At 37.0% G+C, this 24,021-nt stretch overlaps 2 protein-coding genes across 2 annotated transcripts; both read right to left on the bottom strand.

The window, feature by feature from the left end:
• Positions 1–12,996: 12,996 nt before the first annotated feature.
• LOC106918328 (protein AMBP-like) lies at positions 12,997–17,158 on the bottom strand. Its single transcript, XM_014987975.2, has 10 exons — positions 16,952–17,158; positions 16,433–16,575; positions 15,328–15,404; positions 15,112–15,228; positions 14,732–14,833; positions 14,495–14,568; positions 13,882–13,966; positions 13,626–13,793; positions 13,360–13,533; positions 12,997–13,174 (listed from the first exon to the last, which is right to left on the bottom strand). The coding sequence occupies exons 1-10, from the start codon at positions 17,069–17,071 to the stop codon at positions 13,152–13,154; spliced, it is 1,083 nt and encodes a 360-aa protein (XP_014843461.2). The 5' UTR covers positions 17,072–17,158; the 3' UTR covers positions 12,997–13,151.
• On the bottom strand, positions 17,063–23,952 carry LOC106918330 (protein AMBP-like). The gene is made up of 7 exons (XM_014987978.2): positions 21,963–23,952; positions 21,639–21,784; positions 21,485–21,561; positions 20,270–20,389; positions 19,733–19,834; positions 19,329–19,378; positions 17,063–19,238 (listed from the first exon to the last, which is right to left on the bottom strand). The coding sequence occupies exons 1-7, from the start codon at positions 22,080–22,082 to the stop codon at positions 19,176–19,178; spliced, it is 678 nt and encodes a 225-aa protein (XP_014843464.2). The 5' UTR covers positions 22,083–23,952; the 3' UTR covers positions 17,063–19,175.
• Positions 23,953–24,021: the final 69 nt, after the last annotated feature.

Raw genomic sequence — 24,021 nt, 5'->3', positions numbered from 1 at the left:
ATCCCCTCCCCTCCTGGCTCTTTTGTCTATCTTCCAGGGGCCTGCTTTAGCTGCTATTCACCAGCCAGACGGACCGCCATTGACTGGACCACCCCCGCCCCTCTTATTCACCCCCTCCCCACCCCTTCCCTCTGAAACATCCCTCCCCTCTGCAGAAAAACACTCTCACACACATATGCACACAGCAACCTGGCCATTCTCCACCCTACGCCCCGTATCAGGCAGCTGCTATGCTAATGGGGAGGAAAGGACGAGGAGGAGAGATGGAGCAGCCAGCCTATAGTCAAAGGAGAGAGGGAGGGAAGAGCAGGGAGAGAGTGACCCCCGCTCCTCCATCTCCATAGCCATGCCAGGGCAGCAGCAGACCTCCTGCTACACAAAAGGGAGTCCTCACCCCACCCTATTCCTCCCCTCTGTTCTTCTCACCCTCCTCCCTTCTCTGTTCTCCTCTTTCTCATTCAAATCCATTTTATACCCCAGTGGTAAAGGGAGCTGTAAGTGCAGTATGTAAAGTAACCTTACTCCTGCCCTGCGGGCGTAACCATTCAGAGCTCAGAGATCTGCCTCTGTGGTTGTGTGTGTGTGTGTCCATTTGCCTGCTTTGTTTATGACTGAAGCCCATACCTCCACACCCACACACAACAGAACAGACACCTGTCTCTGCTGCATCTCCCTTCAAAGAGACCCAGACGCATTAGAGGCATGCTTGCCGCCCTGCACACTCAGCAATCACTGTGCAATTTATAATCAAGTACAAGCACTTTCCCTTTCATTCACCACAGTTAACTAAAACAAGCACAACAGCTCTGTGATGAACTTCGTCCTTAGTGAAACTGTTTTATGGAGGTGTTAATTGGGCTCGGTGCTCATTTTGGGTAGGCTGGGGTTTTCAGCTGCAGTCGGACATTTCAGGTGCGACTGGAAAATGTATTTTCTCCACTCAGAGGAAAAAAGTCTCAAAAATGCGAGAAGCAACATGTGACAAATCTGAATCAATCTGAAATCAAAAATGAATAAAAAAATAGGGGTTAGGGTAGGGTTAGGGTCTATAAAAATAGATTAATCTCTATATCTATTTTGACTCTAATTAAATTTTTTCACATTATCACATTTATATTATTAGTTTAAATATATTTAATTTGCAGTTTAACCATAATTTTTATGTCCTATTACAGTCGTTTACAATTGGCTGCTGCAGCTTTTTCCACGAATTCCTGTGAATGAAATGCATATTTAATTACTAAATATGAAATATGAAAAATTAAGAATTGACAGTAATAATTGATAAATATGTAAGCATTTAAAAAAAAAAAAATCAGAATGTTTAAGAATATTTACTGATTCTAAATGATTATTTAGAGCTACACCAGCTGTATATTAAATATATTATATTATAGCTTGAAAAACAAGTTATAATTTGAGCATTGCTTGTTTTGCATCCCTCACGTTTGCAATGACAGCGTTAGAAACAAACACGTGGTTATTTACTTACAAAATGATAAAAAGATGTTTCCACAATCAAGTATTACTTCAATATTTTTTATTCTTTATTTTTTATGGTGTTGCTTAAGAGAAACACCATCAGCGAGAGTTATGCTTAAACTCTTTGACAATATTTTTTCAGTTCCTCCATTATCAACAGAGGAGTTGAAATGTATTTTGTATTTAAAATGTTTTCCTATTTTAGCTTTTTGAATTTGTATTTTTGTTCATTCATTTTGCATGTTTTTCTAAGCAATACATTTTATCAATTTGTTCTATTTTTTTTTATTTTTTTTTTATTATTATTATTTGCCAGAATAATAAATGTAATGCTATGCAGAGAGCCTGTGTGTTGGCATGTTTTGCACCAGCAGCTTTGTCTCTGGCAGCATCTTTTTTGGTGCATTTAGGGGGAGGGAGCATTTGGGGGGGGAGGAGGTGCGAGAGGGTTTGTTGGCAGGAAGGCATTTTCTCCTCTTTCTGTCTGCCCCTCCTGTTCTGTTATTTGCCCCTGTGCAGTGTGACCCTGTGCCCCATCAGGCAGGCACGTCCCATTTGACATCTGCCTGTTTTCGGGGGTGGGGAGGGTTGGGGGAGGGCGGCGCCCATATGGAGCTTCAACCCACCCACCCCCTCCAAACCTAGCATTCCCCTGTCCGTCACACGCATGCATGCGGCTTCAGCACATCTCCTGATGCCTGCACTTTTTGTTGCAACTAGTGTTTACTTGAAATTTTGAGAACACTATATAAGAATTCAGATATTTGTATGAATTCTTAGTTTGACCATGATTTTTGAAAAAGATTTTATTCTTGTTGCTGCCTGTGCAGATGCATAAGCTGCGATCTTATGAGTTTCACTCTGTTCATCTGTCCTAGAGTTGGAGTAGATGATCAACATGATTTGTTTTTTTATGGTTAATGGAAACGCGGCTGTTGTTGAAAAAGACATACTTTTTTTTTTATCACAATTTCATATTAATCTTCCTGGTTAGGCAAGTTTTAATGAGCAAAATTGTTGCTATTTGCTCAATTCCGGAATAACAAGAAATTAGTTATTTGAGTTTTTTTGTTTCTGCTTTTTCTACACACACACACACATTTCTGTCTTTAAAAACATGAGAAAGTCCTGATGATGATGATGTCATTTTGCAAACTTGTGACATGTTGATCCAACATTTGAGTTAAAATAGGATGGAGTTTACATCCACCTCATACACATTATTACCCAGAGTAGCATCAAATTACATCCAATGTTATATCTGGGATCTTAGATGATTGCATATGACACTAAATCACCATGTCTCAGTTAAACAACATGTTGTCCTCATCGGCTATGGATACAACATTAACACCTCTAACTAAAGCAGATTACCCTGAACTGAAAACTTTTGACTACACTGAATATAAAAGTCAGGATAAGGAAAAGGACTTGGACCCAGAAAACAACTTTTTCTATAACAATGGGAATAACTGTTGCTACTACTCGACTCAACAATATAATATTACAGTTAATACAGACAATAAATTCTCCATAATACACTTCAACAGTAGAAGTTTATATGCGAACTTTAACCACATCAAGGATTGTTTAAATCAATTTAAACAGCCTTTTAGTGTCATTACTATCTCAGAAACCTGGCTTACTTCGAATAAGGGAGCCGATTTTGAATTAGAGGGTTATGAATTTAGTTATATTAATAGAGAAGGAAAGATTGGTGGAGGAGTTGCTGTATATGTGTACAACAATTTTAGATATAAGTTAATTGAAAACATGACTAATGTGGTTAAAGATCATTTTGAATATTTAACAGTTGAAATATATATGGAAAAAAATAAAAATATAATTGTTAGCTGTATATATAGGGCTCCTGGTTCTAACATGAACCTTTTCATAGAATGGTTTGAGAAAACATATACAGCTATAAATTCAAAGAACTATTTTATTTGTGGGGACTTTAATATCGATCTGCTAAATGTCAACAACCACAAATTGACTGAAGAGTTTATTAATACCACATGTAGTCTGAGTCTTTTCCCTCAAATTACGAGACCTAGCAGAATCACAGCTAATAGAGCTACATTAATAGATAACATATTTACAAATTTAATAGACAACACCATAAGTGGATTGTTAGTTCATGACATCAGTGATCATTTACCTGTTTTTGTTGTTTGTGATATCTGCCACAAGAAAGTAAAGACTAAAAATAATTCAATTCATAAAAGATTAAGGACGGAAAAATCTATAAATGCATTCAAAGATGATTTATCTAAACAAACTTGGGAGTCAGTACTAACAGAAAATGACGTGGATAAAGCATATGATAATTTTCTGAATATTTTCAAATTATTATATGACAAAAATTGTCCAATTGTAGAGTTTACTTCTGAAAATAAATATTCTGATCATCCATGGATCACAAAGGGTTTGCAAAATGCCTGTAAAAAAAAGAATAAGCTATATAGAGATTTTATAAGGCATAGATCAACTGTGACAGAAAATAAATATAAGAAATACAAGAACAAATTGACTGCTGTTTTAAGAAAAGCAAAACAAGATTACTATAGTAAACAGTTGGACAGAAATAAAAATAATATTAAAGGTATTTGGAATATTTTAAACATTGTTATTAGGAAAAATTTCAAACATGTTAGTTATCCACAAAACTTCACAAACAATGAAGATAAACAATTAAATAATATGGAAGAGATAGTTCATAATTTTAACAAATATTTTGTGAGTGTGGGCCCAAAATTGGCTGAGGAAATACCGCAGCCCACAGGACATGAAACACTAAATGACGCATTAGTTAGAAATCCAGATTCCATGTTTCTTATAGCTGTGGAGGAAAACGAAATTATAGATATAGTAAATAAATGTGAAAATAAAAGGTCAACTGATTATGACGGCATCGACATTATAATAATAAAGAAGGTGATTGTGGAAATTATTAAACCGCTAACATATATCTGTAATCTGTCTTTTCAAACAGGAATATTTCCAAAAAAAATGAAAATTGCAAAAGTTATCCCACTATACAAATCGGGGAATAGACATGACTTCACAAATTATAGGCCTGTTTCATTACTTCCACAATTTTCTAAAATTGTGGAAAAAATATTTGTTGTCAGACTAGAAAGTTTTATTAGTAAACATCATCTACTGACGGACAGTCAGTATGGATTTAGGTCACAAAGATCCACAGCAATGGCAGTTTTGCATTTAATGGAAGAGGTGACCAGTGCTTTAGATAAAAAGAAACATGCTGTTGGAGTATTCATTGATTTGAAAAAAGCATTTGACACAATTGATCATGATATACTACTCAGAAAACTTGAGTGTTATGGTCTAAGAGGAGTAGTGTTGCATTGGATGAAAAATTATCTCAGCAATAGGCAACAATTTGTGCAGTTGGGTGATTTCCAATCCTCATGCTTGGATATTGTTTGTGGTGTCCCCCAGGGCTCGGTATTGGGGCCAAAATTGTTTATTTTGTATATAAATGATATATGTAAGGTATCTAAGAGACTTAACTTTGTACTATTTGCTGATGATACAACCATTTTTGGCACGGGTGAAGATTTACGAAAGCTGTTGCTTGAAATGAATCAAGATTTATGTAAATTGAAGGAGTGGTTTAATATAAACAAATTGTCACTAAATTTAGATAAAACAAAGTTTATGTTGTTCGGTAAGTGTAAAGAGAAGAATGACTTAAGAATACAAATTGATAATATGACTGTGGAGAGAGTGACTGAAATTCGGTTTTTGGGAGTACTGATTCAAAACAAGATCTGTTGGAAACCTCATATAAGATATGTCCAATCTAAAATGGTAAGAAGTATTGCAGTTCTTGCTAATGCTAGAAAATATTTAAACTCCTCTGCCCTATACATTCTGTACTGCTCACTTATTTTACCTTACCTAAGTTACTGTGTGGAAATTTGGGGCAACACTTACAGAACGTTACTACAACCATTATGCACATTACAAAAAAGAGCCATTCGTTTAGTTCATAAGGTTGATTTTTACTGTCATACCCACAATCTATTTATAGATTCTTATTTATTGAAATTTACTGATCTAGTAGAGTTTCAAACTGCACAGATCATGTTTAAAGTCAGAAACAAAATATTGCCAGAAAAGATTCAACAATTATTTTCCGATAGAGTGGGGGGATATGACTATAGAGAAAACCTTAACTTCAGAACTTTGAAGGCTCGTACAACAATGAAAACATTGTGAATTTCTGGTGTTGGTGTGAGGATCTGGAATAAACTTTCTAAAGAGCTGAAGCAAAGTCCAAGTCTGAGACATTTTAAGAAAGGTCTCAAGACAGCTATTATTCAAAGTTATAAGGAAGAACAAGGGGGATAATCCTGGTTGGAAATTAAAACTTTAAGTATGATGTCATCAAGTAGGTGGCATGTCGGCGCAGGTGTGGGTAAATATATAAAGGTATGTAAATAGCTGTGTATTTTGTCTATAAGCAGATGGGAGTGTATATGGGTGTATGTATATGTACATATGTTTGTATATGTAAATATGTATATATGTATGTGTACAGATGTGTATGTGTGTGTATGCACTATTTTCATCTAGTTGAGGAAATTTTATTACACTTATTATTTCCTTTGTCAGAAAGGATACTGGATATTGAAAATACTGTGACAAATTACAGCTGGAAACGGGGTATGATTACATAAGTTATACTTCATCATACTCCTTTTCAGACTCACAAATCACCGATGTGATGTGTTTTTGTTTTTTATGTTTTTTGTTTTTTTATTGTTTTTTTTTTTTTTGGTGTTGTTTACACTGTCGGTGAAAGGTTTGTCTGAAATAAACTAAACTAAACTAAACTAAACTAAACTAAAACTAAACTAAACCAATTACATATAAGTACAAACACAATAGTAATTTACCGTCATCACAGTAGCATTCTTTCTTTTTGGAAAGAAATGGTTTTCCGTTCCCCAAAGATGAATGTGATTTGGTGCAAAATGTGTGTTGATCCCAGAACCACTTCAATGCTGGATGGTTTATATTACATCATCTCTTGCTAAAAATGTATTTAACAGACAGAGACAGTGCAAAATTTGGTATAACAGCAACAATTATTCAATTTGGTCATTTCTAACCAAAAATGAGGCATGAACATGTTATGTCCTAAAATTTAGTAGATAAAGTATGTGCATACAAACATGAACTTGAAAAAAAGCCTGGGTTTCCAACTCATCCACTTTTAAAAACACTGACAGAATTTTGAAGAGAATTGAGATGTTTATATTTTCTACAACTTACATCATAGAAATTGATTTTATCTATGCCAAGAATAACCTTTCTTTTGATGTGGTTTTTATAGTTAGAACTTATTTAATTTAATTTGAGGGTTATTCTATAGACATGACAACTCAAAATTGGTGAAAAAATATCAGTCCAAAATGTATCTGAAGTACCGAAATTGGTGCATTAGAGGAAAACAGAACAGCAGCTGAGCAGCTAGAATCTTGTATCCAGGAGAAATTTGCACACTTTTCCAATTCCTCTTGCTGAACAAACACAATTAGCACCCTCAGTTCTATTAAATTCATCTAATACTGCTGATCATCGTACAGATGAACTGTAACAAGAACTGAAATCAAGAGCTTTCAGGTAGCTCTTAGTCAGCCTTGCTAGCTAGCTAAGAGATAGATAGATAGATAGATAGACAGACAGACAGACAGACAGACAGACAGACAGACAGACAGACAGACAGACAGACAGACAGACAGACAGACAGACAGACAGACAGACAGACAGACAGACAGATAGATAGATAGATAGATAGATAGATAGATAGACTTACCAATCACTGAACAGTGAGTGGTTTAACTAGACATGAAAAAAAAACCTTTCATTAGCCAGAAAAACTCCCAGAGGTACCAATGTTTTTTCCAGCTGCGAGTAGCAGATTCGTTCTGCTCTCACCCTCCCACACCTGTTTCTGTAGACTGCCAGACACTCCTACACATTTCTCTTGCTTACAGGAGAGTCTGTCTGTGAAGTAATACTGATTTGAAGGGGAAGTCAGATGACAAGGACAGACGTGTGCTCTTCACTATCTATGTTGAAATCCTAGTGTCAAAATCATCACATATCATGTTATAGATGACATTTATGACTCTGAAATAATCACTTTATTGAACAAGAGGAATAATATTTTAAAATCCAGTTTAAAATGAAGTTACATCAAATCTGTTTTTTTTTTTCAGCATTAACAGTGATGCTGTTTATGTTTATGGTGAGAATCTCATGCTAGGAGTGACTGTATGGGTTTAAACGTCCCTCTACGGCTGCACCATTCAGCAGCACTTTCTCTGTCGAGGCCTGCTGCCTCTGTCTGACAGGTGGTTTCTGATAATTCCTCTAGTTAAGGGGCTTACAGTGAATTAGGTTGTTAACACACAGTGTGACACAGATGTTGCAGCAATATTTATTTATTACAGCAGAGAAAATAAGGCTTATATGGGGTTGGAGATTATAGTGATTAGACTGAATCTTTTCCCATCCTACTTTTAGGATCCACGCGATTGTAGCTAAGGCGAGGTTTTAACATGCAGGCTGACGGGTTCCAGGCTAAAACATTGTCATATTGGCAGAAAAAAAAATAAGACTATTTGCATAACATATTTATCTATATGTTTGTATGAAGCATATACATTATAAAAATTCAGAATGATCATTTTTAAATATAATCATTTTGTTTTGTTTTATTTTATTTCCATCCAGAAAGATGGCAATTCAGACAGAACTCCAAACTGTCCAAGTTAACACACATTGGTGTTTACGATACAACATACATGTACACATCAAGGTACACGAGCAAACAAGTAATATGCATTTGTATATATGTAAATGTGTGTGTGTGTGCTAAAGTGTGTGTACATGTGTATCAGTGAGTAATTATGGAGAATAAAGGCCCGCTTGTACAGAGTGAAACTGTGGGGTTTGAAGTGAGATGGGAGATGATTTTCTGTTTGGCTGAGCAGGCTCAATAGTCCCATTCAGCTGGTCTCCTTACTGCCTATTGTCCTCCCACCACCAGTCCGCCACACACACACACACACACAAACCCATGCACGCACACACACGCACACACACAAGCATGGACATGCTGGATTTGAAGTGGAGGCCTAGGGGTGAAAGAGAGATGGGGAGTTGGAGGAAAAAGGAGCTAAACTTAAGAGAGCTGTCATAATGGTGAAGTGAGGAAAACGGGAGACGTCATCCAATCATTTTAAAATTTTTCCATGTTACCATATTGATCTGTACATGTATAAAATATGCATAAAAATATGTTTTTATGCTTAAAAATCTATAAATAGTTATTTAGAGCATATTTTGCTGACATGTAACGTTCCGTTTTCTCACTATAGGACACCTCTTGTATGGCGGTTAACCAGGTCCACATGACAGAAATACGTCTCTCACCACACACACGCACACACAGGTCATTCAATAGTCTGTCCTGACAGAGGAGGACCTCACACCCATCAGGGGTTAATAATTGTCTGCCGCGGGTTTGCAGCCCATTAGGACATTGATCTGGCTGCTTCTTTTCTGCCACCTGGGGAAAGGAATGTCCCGGCTCCTACGACTGTGTGTGTGTGTGTGTGTGTGTGTGTGTATCTCGTCTGGGAGTGCGCTGAGTGGTCAGCTACACTCTGTGTGTGTATGTCATGGAGAGGTCATGCAGAGCAGAGTGGGCCAGAGTGTCACACTGTGTAGAGAGACAGACGGTGGAGGGCAGAATATTCTTCAGGTCAGTCGGTCAGAGGTCACTGAACACAGAGATTAACTTTACATTACTGGAACCACCTACATATGATTCATCCCAAATAAGGGCTCAGCATCTTTTCACAGCTGTTTGAATGGAAAAGTCCACAAGAAATCAGTAAAACAGACTCCTGAAAACCCGACACAACATGAAGTCAGGCATGATTGTGAAATTAAAGGAAACAATTTAACATTTTCCAAAATTTTGGTGTGCATTTGGAATGCATTTACACTAACCTGGACATCCTTTAAATTGATACCTCTGGATAAAATCAAGTGAAACTTTTGGAAGTCCTCTAATAAGTAAACAAAGCTCACCTCAGTAATCTCATTTCAGACACTGGATATTTTTTCTTCACTGTTTATTTAATGCATCTTTATTAATTGTTTTATTTCAGCAAAGACTGTCGACAATACCACAATTTATGAAAAGCAGCAAATGAGCATGAGGTTGAATTTTTCAGGTTTCTCCTTTTCTCTTTTGTCTGGCTCTTTGGCGACACAAATCCTTTCTACACACAGTTGTGTGTCTCAAGCCACATCCATGTTTTTCGTATTTTGTTCCCAAAGCACCAGGCAGCTCTGTCAGGTATTCGCTGGTGTTTTTTCTCCCCGTTACTTAGTCAGTGTTTTGAAATACTATTTGTCTTTCACAGGATACTTGTCCTCCACATCTGAATTTCTAATTTTACTAAGTATATTGCCCTAAAAGGTTTCAAAGAAATGAAAAAAAAACAAACATCTAAACTACAAACAAAATTTGCTAAATTTGTTCTATATAAATGCAGTGAATTAAAAATGTAATTGACAAAAAGAGCCTTTGAAGCCAAAGTATATAAATGAAAGTTTAAATAGCTTTGCACAGCAGATTGTAGTTTGGAGCTGAAAACTGTTCTATGTGTCTTGCATGTGTGGTTAGAGTTTCCACGGTAGGACGTGTGATGACCGAGGCTTTCTTCAAAATGCTGATAACTCTGATAATATCTGCAGGAAAAATGTTCGGCTTCAGTCTATGTGAAATATTCACCTAATTATTTCCGTGTCACTTTGTTCGGTCAAAACCACGGCTAGATTTTAAGAAAGATGTTTGAATGTGCACAAATTGTCATACCTATGGAGTTAAAAAAAAGAGAGAAAAGAAAACAGCTAGTTTGTGAGGATTACAGTAAAAAAAAAAGTGCCTTTTACACTACTTGTGTCACAGAATGGTGTAGCACAGGACCCAAGGACAGTGAGGAGGTGGGTGGGTGGGTGGGACTAACAAAAGGAAAGAACTACAGAAGCCCCAGAAGGCGTGAAGCAGGTAAGAGGACTTTCTGACAATTAACTTACTGAGTGTTGATCACTGGACAAGGAGCAGGTGGTTGATTAGAAACAGGGTGCAGCTGTAACTGAAGCCGAACTGAGGAAATCAGAGAAATGCTTGAAGAATAAACAGGGAACAAGGAAGCAACAATCTGTAATGTGAACAAACCGGAGGCACAGCTTAAAATAAGAAGTGATCGGACCAAAATAAGACTCGGACCAAAAATGTGACAAAAGCACACAGAAGCAACAAGCAAAAAAGACACGCTTTCAAAATAAAATCATTGAGCTATACAGAGAATCATACAGAGACTAAGAGATGAAAAACCAACACATATGAAAAACAAAACATAACAAGGAATCTTAAAACATTGGAAAACGTAAAACCAAAACTCTAAAGATTATGATAATTTGACCACAGTTAAGTAGCTAAATCTAAAATAATAATAAAATCAATTGCTTTTGAAACATTAAGATACATTTTCTTTGTGGTGGACATCTTGAACAAGTAGTTAAAAGAAACTTAAGATCCAATCAGGATGGAGGACTGACATGTTCCCCAGCCTCTGACGGGCAGCTGAGGAAACATGAAGACCAGGAAGTAATGCGTTTGTGGACAAAATTCTCCTACCTACCAAATTTAATCTTCTTTAATTTTTTTTTTTTTTTTTTTTTTGGAGTTTGGATGTTGTCTTAAGCAGAAGGTCATGTTCTAAAGTGTAACTGGAGCAGTAAATTCACAGTGAGCTGAAGAAATTCAGAGCAATAAAAAGTTATTTCTGCTGTCTGTACGGCAGTAAGAATTTAAAATAATTGCTGAACAGATGAAAAGTTGAAGTATTTGCTGTAGTGAGAAGCAGCTGAAGCTATGGTGGGAATTTTATTGCCAGATTTGTGGCGAGTTCAGACTGTCGGAAAGTTTTCTGCAGAACTAATCGAGGTTATCGCTTCCTCTCTCTTCATGGGAACCTCAGAGTCTCTCTTTCACTGCTCTCTCGGAAAAACAAACTCAAAGTGTCAAAATGTGTCAGGAACACTGTTGAATATGCACTCATCTCTCTCAGAGCAAGACAAAAGTAAGTTCCTCTTGCTATCTGTGTGTGTTTGGTTGTTTGGCACCTCTCGTGCAGCGTGCACCAGGTGAACTGGCCTGGTACGGAAGGTCAGCTCTGTGATGTCACTTCCCCTTCCTTTCCGGATATTCCCAGCATTCTACTGCCAGCAGCCGGGAACTCTGGGAACCGAGAACAGGAAGCCTGGCTCCTTCACCGGAGAGAAAGCTCGCAGTGGTGACTTTTTCAGCTCTGAATGACTCATCATTTGCTGACTAAAGTCGTTGCATGAGAACAGGAATCCAAGAGAGAGCCACCGAGAAACTCAGGAGGGTCGTGTTTAGTTTGAAGAATATCGCCACCTCCTGGTTTTGACCTTGAATAGGAAGTTGGCTTAAAAAGCTCCTTGATTTCGATTGAGAGCATCTTATTTGCTCTTTGTTGATTCTCTCTTGGCAGGATAGATAAACACAAACACTCAAATTACACTTTTTTTTCTTTAAAAAAAACCCAGAAAATAAATTTTGCACATGTATATCTTTGCACATTGGCCCATGTTTTAAACAGTGATAATATACATCTGCATTTTTACAGAACAGAACCAAAACTCATTGCTCTATAAATTACAGTATGAAGCACACATTTTGACTGCTTTGTATTCTAAAACAGATGTTGAAAGGAGAAGGAGGCAACTTAAACATGCAAGATGTTCCAATTTTTGCAGATAGTTTAAAAATGTTGATTTCAAAATATATATAAACTGAGAGGAGTTAATTTGGTGTCCTGCCAGCATTTTGTCACATTACATTCATGCATCCATTAGCCTACAACCCTCGTTTCAGAGCAAGATTAATGGGGAAGTTGGTGAGTTTCTCCAGCAGCCATTGGGCTAGAAGCCGGACACCCTGGACAGGTCACCAGTCCATCACAGGTGAACAGAAAGACAACCAACCATGAAAGCACACATTCATACCTAAGAACAATTTAGAGAGACCAGTTAGCCAAACATGAGAGACCACTAGCAGCATCATGTGTCCAGTTTGTTAGCTGTTTGGATGTCAAAGGTATGAAGACTTTTGCACAGTATTCTTTGTATGGTGTACTAAAGATTAAATCCAAAATATATGAAGGAACAAACTAAAATAAGAAAACTAAGAATATTTGCAGATATTGATTAATTTTAACCATGGTTTTTCTTTTGAAAGGCATCAGATTTGTATTATTGAAACTCCTGTTCCATTTGTATCTGTGCGACACTAATATGATGTAAACTTGAATCTTCCGTTACTTTGAATGCTGCACGGACAAAAAGAAACGCAATAATAACCGACCCACAAAGTATTGACTTTTTATTGACAGCTTGACATGATGTGACGTCAGAGCTGACTTGCTAAGATGTACTTTTGTTGTTCCCCATGTTTGATTCTGATTCATGATTCGTCTCAGTGAAAAGAGATCTGGAGAGCAGCAGCCAGCGCTTCCTTGGTTTGCTCAGTTTGACATCAGGAGACCGTCTGTAAACAGAGAAATACATGAAATGTCCTGAATAGGGCTTTTACTTTATGACATACACTTTCATTGAGTTTCTGTTGTGTTGTTCACGAATGAATGCAAATTCTACCAGACTTTCACAAAGATTAACATGTTCAGCTTTTTCGCTGCAAAACGTGTGTCTGGGATGATCTCCAAACCGCCTCACCGTCTTTCACCACCCCGCAGTACTCTTCACACTCTGCCTTAGTGTAGAACTTGTTAGCATTGGGCTGACAGAAGCCCTGTTTGTAGGGCACGCACAGTCCAGTGGACAGGTCGAAGACCCAGACAGCTGGTTGACCCGTGCAGGGCTGGGCAGCCATGGGAAGACGGCACACAGCTGGAGAATCAAGTAAGTTGAACCTCGATTAAATCCTCCTTATTGGTCAAATACCAATGACATATTCCAAACAGAATGTTATATCTTCCCACCCTCTGTGCGGCATCTCTGCAGACACTCTCTCTCTGTCACAAAGTTGTTCTGATTGCCTAAACAGCCGCCGTACTGGAAGATCTCGCAGCTCATTGAGGAAGAGTTGTAGAAGTAGCGATTGATCAACCCGAAACACGGTCCAGTGTCTGGAGCGGCGTTACATGCCACTGTAAAGACAGACAGAGAGGGTGTGTGTGACTCCTTTAGATATTATAAAGGTACTAAAGTGATGTTTTAATGTAGCTCATCTCTCACTGGTTCCATTGAACAGTGGCATTTCGAAGCCAGAGCCCTCTGTGTCGTCAAGAGTCAAAGAAGAGACAATACTTCTCCTCACCCGCTGCAACACGGAGAGACAAAACCCAGTCAGCATCAACAGAAAGGTTGCAGAGCAAACTGATTGTGTAGGTTTCTTTGTCAAAATCATCATATTATCCATTTACCATGCAACTGCATGTTTGTAGATTTCAAAAAGCAAGCCATTGCTAAAAGCACAAAGCATTTATCTTTCCTAGAAAACAATATATCAGGTATTGTGAAGACATTTTCAGTCACATTTTTCCCTAACCCGGTGGTTAAAATGTTGTATTACATGGACTTTACTGGTATTTTAAAGCTACTGAATACAAACAAATCATAAAAAACACATTATTTAGGTTTTCCTAACATCCTAAAGAAGCTTATTAACAAATTTTTCAAGAGGAGTATGTATGCTTGTTGGGTTACTGTTTCTCTGTTATGCAGTCACCTAAAAAAAGAAATGAGTAGTTCTTATTGTCACTTTTATCATTATTACAATAGTACCACAAAATATTGTGGTAAAACTTTAACTCCATATTGCCCAGTGGTCGTGGATGATTGGTTCTACCTTAGGCTCAGACTCAGGCTGAGGCTCAGGCTGACTTGTCGGCTCGGCCACCTTCTCCCCAGGAACACAGTCGCCTGTACACAGAGAAAATGGAAATCTTTTTTGTATATGACTGAATAACTAATATACAATGTGTACAGATTTTAAAACAGCCTCTGTTGGGACAAGTATTACATGACACATAAAATATATTTTTTGCTATTTAGCATATGTTTGCATGCAAATGCATTCGTCTACCTTTGTCCTTTCTAATGTAAATGGCGTCGTCACCCATTCCTTGCTCTCTGGCCAGAGTTTTAAAGTCCTCCAGGATCGTTGGTCTCACAGTCTTTGTCCGACCTACAGAGAACAGGACAAGTATTTATACGTTTTTTTTTTTGTACCAAAATCACCACCTGCTCCTGCTATAGCCCAGACGGATCGCAGTCAGGCAGAAAGCTAATTAATTTTCCACACGTTATCTTTGATGTATTGTTAAAAATGTACCACAGGAAATCCACATCCTACGTCTGTTCTCTTTTGCTTTGTGCTTCCTTAAAGAGTATTTGGTTGAGAATGTGCCAACAATTTCCATCATCTGTTCTCCAGTGGTGACTCTCCAGGAGGTGGAAACTCACTGTAAAGCTTGAGTGAGATGCTCTTGTCTCCTGTTGATTTCTGCTTGCTCATAATCATGATGGCGTACTCGTTGTAGTTGGTGTGGACGACGTAAGCATCCACATCGGCTCCCCACTCTGCAGAGAGGGAGAAAACGTCCAGCAAGAGTTATTTCCTCAGGTGATCATCAGAGCACAAACACCAAATTAATAGAGAGTAAAAGTGAGACAACATACTTGCAACATGGTAGAAAAATCGTCCTGGTGTGGAGGTCAACTCATAATCCCCAGTTCTCTCTTGACATGTTCCCCGTCTGCACAAAATACACTTTAATTCAAGCGATCAAAGCAAATAGTAGTAACCAAATTCCAGAATAGTACCTTTTGTAATGCTTCCTAATGTCCCAACACAGAAACATCTGACTGAGCCTAATTGCTGAATTTTGCTTAAATATTTTGTTTTATTAAATTGTGTGATTTTAAGAGTCATCTGTGTCACACAAATCAAATGTAGCATCAGTTTTTTTTTAAATCATTGTTTTCCCCCTGTTTTTATTGCGACTTTGATCTTGAAAGTTATAGAGGATTGGAATGATGGTTTGTCCTGTGAAAAACAAAAAGTTTCCGCTTTTTTATCACCAAATCAAGGCAGTTTTTATCTGTATACTACCAAATAACATCAATGAGAAATGATGTCCAATATTATTTTATTTCAAGAAGTACTCATTGAATGCAGGGTCAGCCATTAATTAATATCTTTGCAATTCGTTAATGGATTTTATCAATATCTCCTTCCACAAAATTTGGAGGACATTCATGATTTTGATTTGGCCCAAAATGAAATGAGTGTGACGCCCCTGACCGAGTGCATCATTTAAAAGGAAAAGCGGTGGTAAACTCACGTTCTGCTGTCACTTCAATCCCAAATTTAATTTGAGTTTCACCAGAAATTTCCAAGAATATTTCTGGTGAAACCAGAATATATTTTGGTATATATTTCGGTAAGTTGGATGTCTAAATATTCGACTTGAGCCAAGACTGTCTCATTAGTTTTTTTCCACATCGATTAAACTTGACTGTGTCTGAGTTTGAACTTTTGAAAGCCTTGGCAAACATCGATTTTGGCCTTGATCATCAAGCAGATAAAATTCAAATGTTTTGCAATCTGTTAATTTGCATGTGTGTTTGTCTGACTTCCTGTGACTTTAAATACAAATTTCCAATTCATAGAAGACATTGAAAAGTGAAGAAATGATAAACATTTGCTGATTGATAAAATAAGCGATATGGTTGGACTCTTTTGTCCTTTAAGTCTGACATATGACAGTATTTGTAGTCCAACCTGAGCACAGTTCGGGTCATTTTGAGCTTTTCATCCGTGCTGCCCTTCTGCAGCACCAGTTTGCCGATGGCTCGTTCTCCGCTGTAGCGCTGCATGTAGGGAGATGTACTCGCCTTCGCAACATCGTGCCATGTTCCCAAAAACTGTCATGAAGAGTTAACAGGATTGTCATAAAAAAAAACATACAGAAAGTAGAAAATCACACACTTAAGATATTCTGACATTTTTTAAAAATGCAACCAAACTATAAAACATTGTTTCAGCCATTCAGCCTCTTCCCTATACATAGTTTGTACTTAAAAAAAGTTATGACATTTTTTATTTTAATGTCTTTATCTGCATATGTAAAGTACTCCTTAAGTATTATGAAGAACATGCAAGGCAAGAAACACTAAACGGGTAGAAATAGCTCTACATGTGCTTCCTTGCTTTTATCTTTAGTATCAAACAGTTTTATTTCTTGCAGTTATGCTCGATGATTCAAATAATCTTGTGAAACTTAAGAGGTTCTCCTCTCACCTTGCTCAGATCAAAGTTCTCCTGTGTGCTGTAAAGAGGATCTGGGAGAACAGGGAGTCCCTGGAGGGCCCCTATCCATCCGGACAACAGCAAAAAAACCAAAGCCACAGATTTTTGCATCTTGTCGGAACTTTGTGTCCACGTTTGTTGAACCTTGTCCTGTAGGTGTGCAGCACAGTGACAGCCCCTCTCTACTGCTGAGAACAGGACCGCACATTGAACTGTAAAGGACTCAGAATATAATCACTCCCACAGCCTGGCTTCCAAAAAAAACGCAAACAAGTAAAGGAGCAAAGTTCTGTCTCTCTGTTTGTCTCTGCTTTAGTTTGATTTATCACAAGGGGCAGTGAACCACTCAAACATTGGACTTCAGAGATGCTGCAGTACTGGCAGATCAATATGCGCTACAAGATGAGCAAAAAAAAAAAACGAAACGAGGAAATTAGGTTTATTTAAATGTTTAGGTATTCTATTAAATAAACAGGATCCACGATTTTCATAAACTTTGTTTTTTATATATATATATTTGACAGTACTGTCAGATCTAGAGGCACAAATCTGGAAATTTTTTTCTGTAATAGTTCCCACGTTTGGAAAAATGTTTGCAAAATACAACTATGCCTGCTTTCATTGAATCATTTACCATAATTGTAAACAGACATAAGTGTGCACATACATTTTTAAACAAATGACAATACTTTTTTTTACTGTAATTTTTATTTACTGGTTTTAAAGCGATAAGGAATTTGCTCATGGGTTGACTTGTTGCGATTTCTACGTTATGGCTAGAAAAGTTCATTTCCATTTGTCACAGCACGCCCTGCTGATCAGAAAGTGAACATATTGGTCACATCAGGTCAGTTGTGTTCCTCTGATCACTGCCTTTTGAAATCTTTACTTTATCAAAGCTCCAACATAACAACACAAACTTATCACAACCCCTAAACCGTTTTGCATTTTATTATTATGTAACGCCAAACTGGTTTATTGGGATTTTATGTGTGTTAAACAACACAAAGTAGTGCATAATTGTGAAGGGCAATGAAAAGGATTCAGAGTTTTCACATTTGTTAACAAATTCTGAAAAGTGTGGCATGCATTTCCTTATCCCTGATGAAGAAAAACAAACTACGGCACCATTCTGCCACCATCTGTCATTGTGGAGGTAGTGCGTTAGGAGTGATGTGAAAGTTCATTTTCTGACAAACGTAATAATATGAAGACTCTAAAGCTCAGGTTTGGCCTCAAAAGACCAGAACGACTTCTTCCTCAATTTTGCTGTTTCCTGCATGGCTCGTGTCAATCTGTAAACACTTCTTACCATTTTCTTTTATCAGCGGCGTTTTTCTCGCCACTCTTCTGCCAAAGACAGGTTTGCAGAATGTATGATTATTGAGGATTCTGCAAGCTGATCTTAGGATCTCTGCAGCTCCCACATTGTGTGCTTCGTTGCATCTAGTCTGGAATATCGTTTTCCAACCAGCTTCACTCTGTCTGCTGTGTTCCTTGATCTTCATGATGCTGTTTGTTCCTTAACATGACATCTTCACTGAACAGCTGGATTTATACCGACATTAAATTACACTTTGGTGTCTCCCTGCTAACACTATCCATCTGCCTGCCAAAGTACGTTTAAAGCAGCACCACATTAGCGACACCCCAACGTGCTCAAACTCAGCAGCTCAACATGTGAAGCTGAAGTTGAACTTCTACTCAACCAGCTCCTCAGAACAATGTGGCATTGAGTTATATTACAAATATAAAAAGGATCCAGAGTTCAGCAGACAGTTCTCATACAAACAAATAGTTCTTTATTATTTTTCGTCTTTAGTTCTGACTATTTGAATTTTGAGACATTATGTTCATTTATGCATACTATATATTTATACTTTATATTATTATTTATTATAGTATATTTATACTTATACTACTACTAATACTACAAAAACACTAGTAATAATAACAAAATAAAATACAATACATTTTTTTTAACATTGGGTAATTGTGTTATGTCACAGACAAAGACTGCAAATTAATTTAGCTGCTCCAGCACAGTGGTATTGTTGACCACTAAGGTTCTTGAAAAATCTAAAGTAAACAAAAGTGAACTTTGTATATTAAAAGATGCATAAACAAAAAGTTGGAGAGACTGTGAGCTGCATCAGAAATCAAATCTAAGACAAGGCTTTTTAAAATTTCTAACAATGAGTTATTTGTAACCTGGTCAGACATCACTTTGCTTTTCCTCTGTTGTAATATTCTGTCTGGAGATCTGAGGAACAAAAGGCTGAAAACAAACACATGACCTGTTATTTATGATTATTCTCATGTCAAATAGAGAGTCATGAACTGGTTCATCATAGTGGGAAACGGCTACCTGGTGGTTAGCACTTTCCTCCATCATTTGTTTACCTGGAAAACAGTCACCTGGAAAGACAGGAAAAACTAAATCTCTTTAGTTTAAAATATTAATATTTTTCTATGAGAAAAATGAATACAGAAATAGAATAATGTAAACAGAATACTTCCTTTTGAAAGTGCTTTAAGTGCAAATCTGAGACAATACTTCTAATCCCGAGAAAATGCAAAATCTTAAAATGGCCGGAATATAAAAACATAGCTTGATAATTAATAAATCAGGCTAACATGACTCGACTAATAATAATAATAATAATAATAATAATAATAATAATACTAATAATAATAATAATAATAATTTTAAAAAACACATTTTCCTGCCAAAAAACTGTGTGATTGAAAATAACCAGATATCAGAAGTACCTTTGTGTTGATTCATGATAGCAGCATCTTCACTCATTTCATGATGTCTGATGAGTGCTTTAAATTGATCAAGAACAGCAGCACTAACATTCATAGTTCGACCTGAGAAGGAGACATTTGTCATTATTTTACTCCTACATAGGAGATTATTTGGACGACAAATTCTCATGTTGCATTTTGTTTCTTTTTTAAACCCAAGATGCTGTGTAGCTGTGTCTCCTACTGATGAATCAAATGAGAGAAAAATGTTTGGATTTAGTTCCTTTCTGGCTAATTTTAAAAAAAATAAAATTAGAATGAAAAGGTATACTGAATCATTTTGAATATAGCACAAACCAAACATGTTCAGAGTCATGACGCCGACTCAAAAACACTCATTTTACTTCAAGTTAAAGGAAGCATGTCGATCAAATGAAGGGTTTGTTTTAAACCTTAATCTCTGGTTTTAACTGTAGTTGTGATTTGGTTATTGAATCACAGGTTTTTTTTCTCCTGGTCGCTCAGTCAGAGTCAGATTGGAAACCTCTGTTGACTTACCATAAAGTTTAACTGTGCTGGTTTTATTTCCCGATGGTTGCTCTGTGCTCAGCTGCAGCATCAGAGCGTACTCATCATAGTTTGTGTGAGTCACGAAGGAATCAACGTCAGCTCCAAATCCTGCAGAGAGGAAATTTCATTTGATGTCTGAGGAACGCTTTCACAGATTTTCACAGAAAAAAGAAAGTACGCGCTCTCTCAGGACTTTACATACTACAAACAGCAAAACCTTGAGGTCTTTATCAGATTGTAAAATTGCTTAAATCATAAATGGGCAAAGCACAAAACAGATTCTAAAGTGTTCTTATTTATTAAATAAAGAAGATTTTTTTAAAAAGCCGTGTGTGAAAACTTAATGCACACTCACTGTTTACAGTGTATTTAGGAGGGAAAGTAGGAGTAACTACTCTGAAGAACAGAGTTTTGGAGGTTTGCTGGTTGGGAGCATGAGCTGTGTGTTAACAGCCCATTACTCTAACACAGCTGTCAATCTTCCCAGGAGGGGAAACCCCTGCAAGTTTACCCCAAGGTCAGCCCATGCGTTGCTCAAAGAAAATGCAAAAATCCCAATCTGTACCCTGTTGCATGCTCTACAGAAGTTGTTTTCTAAAATGAACAGAGCAACTCAAATTAGGTTTGCTGCATCTGAAGGAACCATAAGATTTCTAGAATAATGTCCACAGGACAGCTAATACCAAAGGAAAGATTTGGCCATAAAGACCAGTGTCATGCTCTCAGTGCAAATTTATCAGAAAAACTGCAAAACACAATGATGGTGGAGGGGTAAAATCAGGTCTGTTTTGCAGAGACAGGACCAAAGCACCTTGCAGCTGTTGAGTTGATCGAGATTTAATCAATATACCAAAATATTCCAGAGTCAAATGTGGTGAAACTGAGTCACCAACAGCACAAAGACCAGAGACACGGCAGCAAATCTGAAGTGAAAGACTGACAAAGGAAACAATCAAGACGTTTGAAATGTACCAGTCAAAGTTCAGACCTAAGTCTGACTGAAATGCTAAATTACAAACTTCAAACATTAAGAAATTGAAGCAAACCCGTAAAGGAAATTGAGTCAAAATTCTTCCACAGCAACGTAACTTATAAAGTCTCACAAAACTAACTACAGAGAGCTACTGCTACTGAGTGCTGTAGCATGCTATGTAAAAATAACCTTATGTCGCAGAAAGGATGTAGAGAAAGGCAGAAACATACTTGCCACACGGTGAAAGAATCGCCCTGGAGTGCTGGTCAAGCTATAAACTGTCAAAGTCTCCCCACATGTGCCATTCCTGAAAGAAGAAACATGTTGTAGATCACACAAAAACTTACATCTTTTGCAGTTAATTACAACACATGAGAAACGGACTTGAAGGTGGAGGAAGTCATTGTAAAGTTATGCTGAGTAGGAACATGTTTCAGGTCTAGCGCCATAATGACAGGGTGTCTCTTCTTGCGCTGCATGTAGTGAGGACAAGTGGACAGCACAGCCATTTCATACCATCGTCCTGTAAACTGAAGAAAAAAATGTTTACATCCAGCCATCTTCAGGTGAACTGATGAGATCAACATAAACATTTTCACAGAGGAGCTTCTAAATGCTTTAGTTGGTGAGAAAAAAAGAACAGTTTTGCACAAACTGATGGCTAAAATGGGGGGGGGAGAAAGAAGAACTGTTGTCTTAAACACTCACCTGCTCAAAATCAAAGTTCTCCATTGGTGTTGCTGGACTATTTTCCATCACTGGGTCCATCTGGTGGGTCCATGTCGATCCAACAACCAGTAGAGGCACCAGAAACACAACTCTTTGCATCCTGAAAATCTGTTCCTACAGTGAGAACCGGCCTTCTCAAAGCTAACCGTCATGATTTGCTTTTTGGATTCCCACCCCGTTTTGCTTTCAAAGACTGAGAGCGAAGGTCCGAGCATCACTTTATCTCCTTCTCAGTTTCTGTGCATTCAAGTGTTTGTTGTTCGGACTAATCTGAAATAAATCCCTGGACTTCAGAGTTTGAAACTAACTGTAAACATGCAACCAATCAATATCTGTTAGGCTTTAACAGCTGGTCAGTGGGGAAAAGGCTGGTTTGCTGCTCCAAGAGGGTCTCTAAAGGACACTCAGAGTTTGAATTAATAGTAATAAATCTGTTTCTGGTCTGTAACCTAAATGATCTAAATACTACATAATCTGCTGGTGGATGGACATTCCTGAGATTTATCAAGGTTTTGAAAGCTTAGTGAATTATATTGCATTATACTTACAAGGGATAAATTATTTATTTAACAAAAAAAGGTTAATGTTTTGATTGATAGTATAGCAATAGTATGTTTTTTTTAGGTCTTGCCATTCGTTATAGTTACAGAGGTGCTCCTGCATTCCTTCATCTCTTCACATTTAGTTTCTCGGTTTTTGTGTTCTGCTCCCTTTACATTTGTATTTATTTCTCTAAGATGATTATGATGCTTTTTCCCTTTTGGTTTATTTCTTAATTAGGATCCTATTACTTGTTGCCATGACAATGGCTATTCTTCCAGGAGTCCGCATTGTGTAGAGCCTTTGAGTCCTGTTCGGCTGTTAATTAGTCTCCCTCCCTCAGTTTTTCAGCTTTCATTCTGTCAAAGCTGTTTCACGTCGCCTCTGATCAGTTCGTCTGGTTCCTTTGTCGTTTTCTTCCCCTACTTCACTTAAGTTCCTGGTTTTTCAGTTTCTTTGTTCGATTCTTCTGTTCCACGTCCTTTACTCTGTCCATGCTCCAGGTTCTGTCAACCTTCATGACCAGCACATTTTCTTTGTTATTACTGCTATACAGTAATTGAATCCTCGACATGCACTTCTCAAGTGGCTGTCATTTTCAACATCACACTACAAGACAATATATCCGGGTGTCTGGAATTAGAAATTAAGTATTTATTGTAATTCAATTTATTTATTTATTTATTTAAGCCACAAATGCAAATTATCCATCCCAAGAACACATAAAATAATACATTTTTAATTTTTTTCCCCCTTAAATGTCAACTTTGGATTTGTTCAAAACTACGATTTTAACCCTTTAATTTCCCATTTAATTACTTCGGTGTTTATTATTTTCCACATGGGGAATTTGTTGGTAATTGAGATCTTGATTATTTTAAAGATGAGCTACAAAATGGACTTGATTGTTTTATGCAAGGTGCTTCAACCGACACCTTTGTGGATTTATTTATTTTTTGACATATTACTGCTGTTGCAGTGTAAAAACATGCATTACATAATGTTGACTTTTATTTTGAAGTAGTGGTATTTGACAATTTGACTGTGTTGCATCAGATTCAAATGTTTTCTAATTGAAGTACATTCTATGAAAATCTTGTATTTTGCCACACCTTACAACAATTACAACAATTTTTTTTGTTTTAACTAACTTTTTATATTTCTTAAACAATTAATCTTTCAAATAATTAGGCTAATATTTAGGGGGGTTATTCACAGGGAGAGTAAAGAAACCTAAATAAAAAACAAAACAAAACAAAAAATCAACCTAAAACATAAAAAAACCACATAAAAAACTGTAAAAATAATCAAATTTGAGTAAATAAAAAGAAATCATAGAGAAATTGTAAAACAAAATTAACCCTTTGACCTTTGTAGGTAATCTGCAGTAAACAATGTTTTCAGTCCTAAGATGTGAAGTTTCTGCAGATTTCAGATTTTCAGGCAGTTGCTTCTGGAGCTGAGGAGCATAAAACATAGATACTGATGGATTCAAATC

The sequence above is a fragment of the Poecilia mexicana genome, unplaced genomic scaffold, assembly GCF_051168715.1.
Source record: "Poecilia mexicana isolate PSO_F unplaced genomic scaffold, ASM5116871v1 scaffold_12, whole genome shotgun sequence".
In the NCBI taxonomy this organism is placed as follows: domain Eukaryota; kingdom Metazoa; phylum Chordata; class Actinopteri; order Cyprinodontiformes; family Poeciliidae; genus Poecilia; species Poecilia mexicana.
Note: the sequence above shows the minus strand (reverse complement) of the source record. Positions and strands in the feature narration are given on the sequence as shown.

Coding starts and splice junctions, on each gene's coding strand:
- LOC106918328 (XM_014987975.2), bottom strand. CDS start 17,071: ATGCAAAAATCTGTGGCTTTGGTTTTTTTGCTGTTGTCCGGATGGATA. Junction 15,405..16,432: donor ATGACCCGAACTGTGCTCAG/GTTGGACTACAA, acceptor TATTTTGTGCAG/ACGGGGAACATGTCAAGAGA. Junction 13,534..13,625: donor GCAGAGATGCCGCACAGAGG/GTGGGAAGATAT, acceptor TTGATTCTCCAG/CTGTGTGCCGTCTTCCCATG.
- LOC106918330 (XM_014987978.2), bottom strand. CDS start 22,082: ATGCAAAGAGTTGTGTTTCTGGTGCCTCTACTGGTTGTTGGATCGACA. Junction 19,835..20,269: donor CAGCACAGTTAAACTTTATG/GTAAGTCAACAG, acceptor TCTCCTTCTCAG/GTCGAACTATGAATGTTAGT. Junction 19,379..19,732: donor TATCATGAATCAACACAAAG/GTACTTCTGATA, acceptor CTGTCTTTCCAG/GTGACTGTTTTCCAGGTAAA.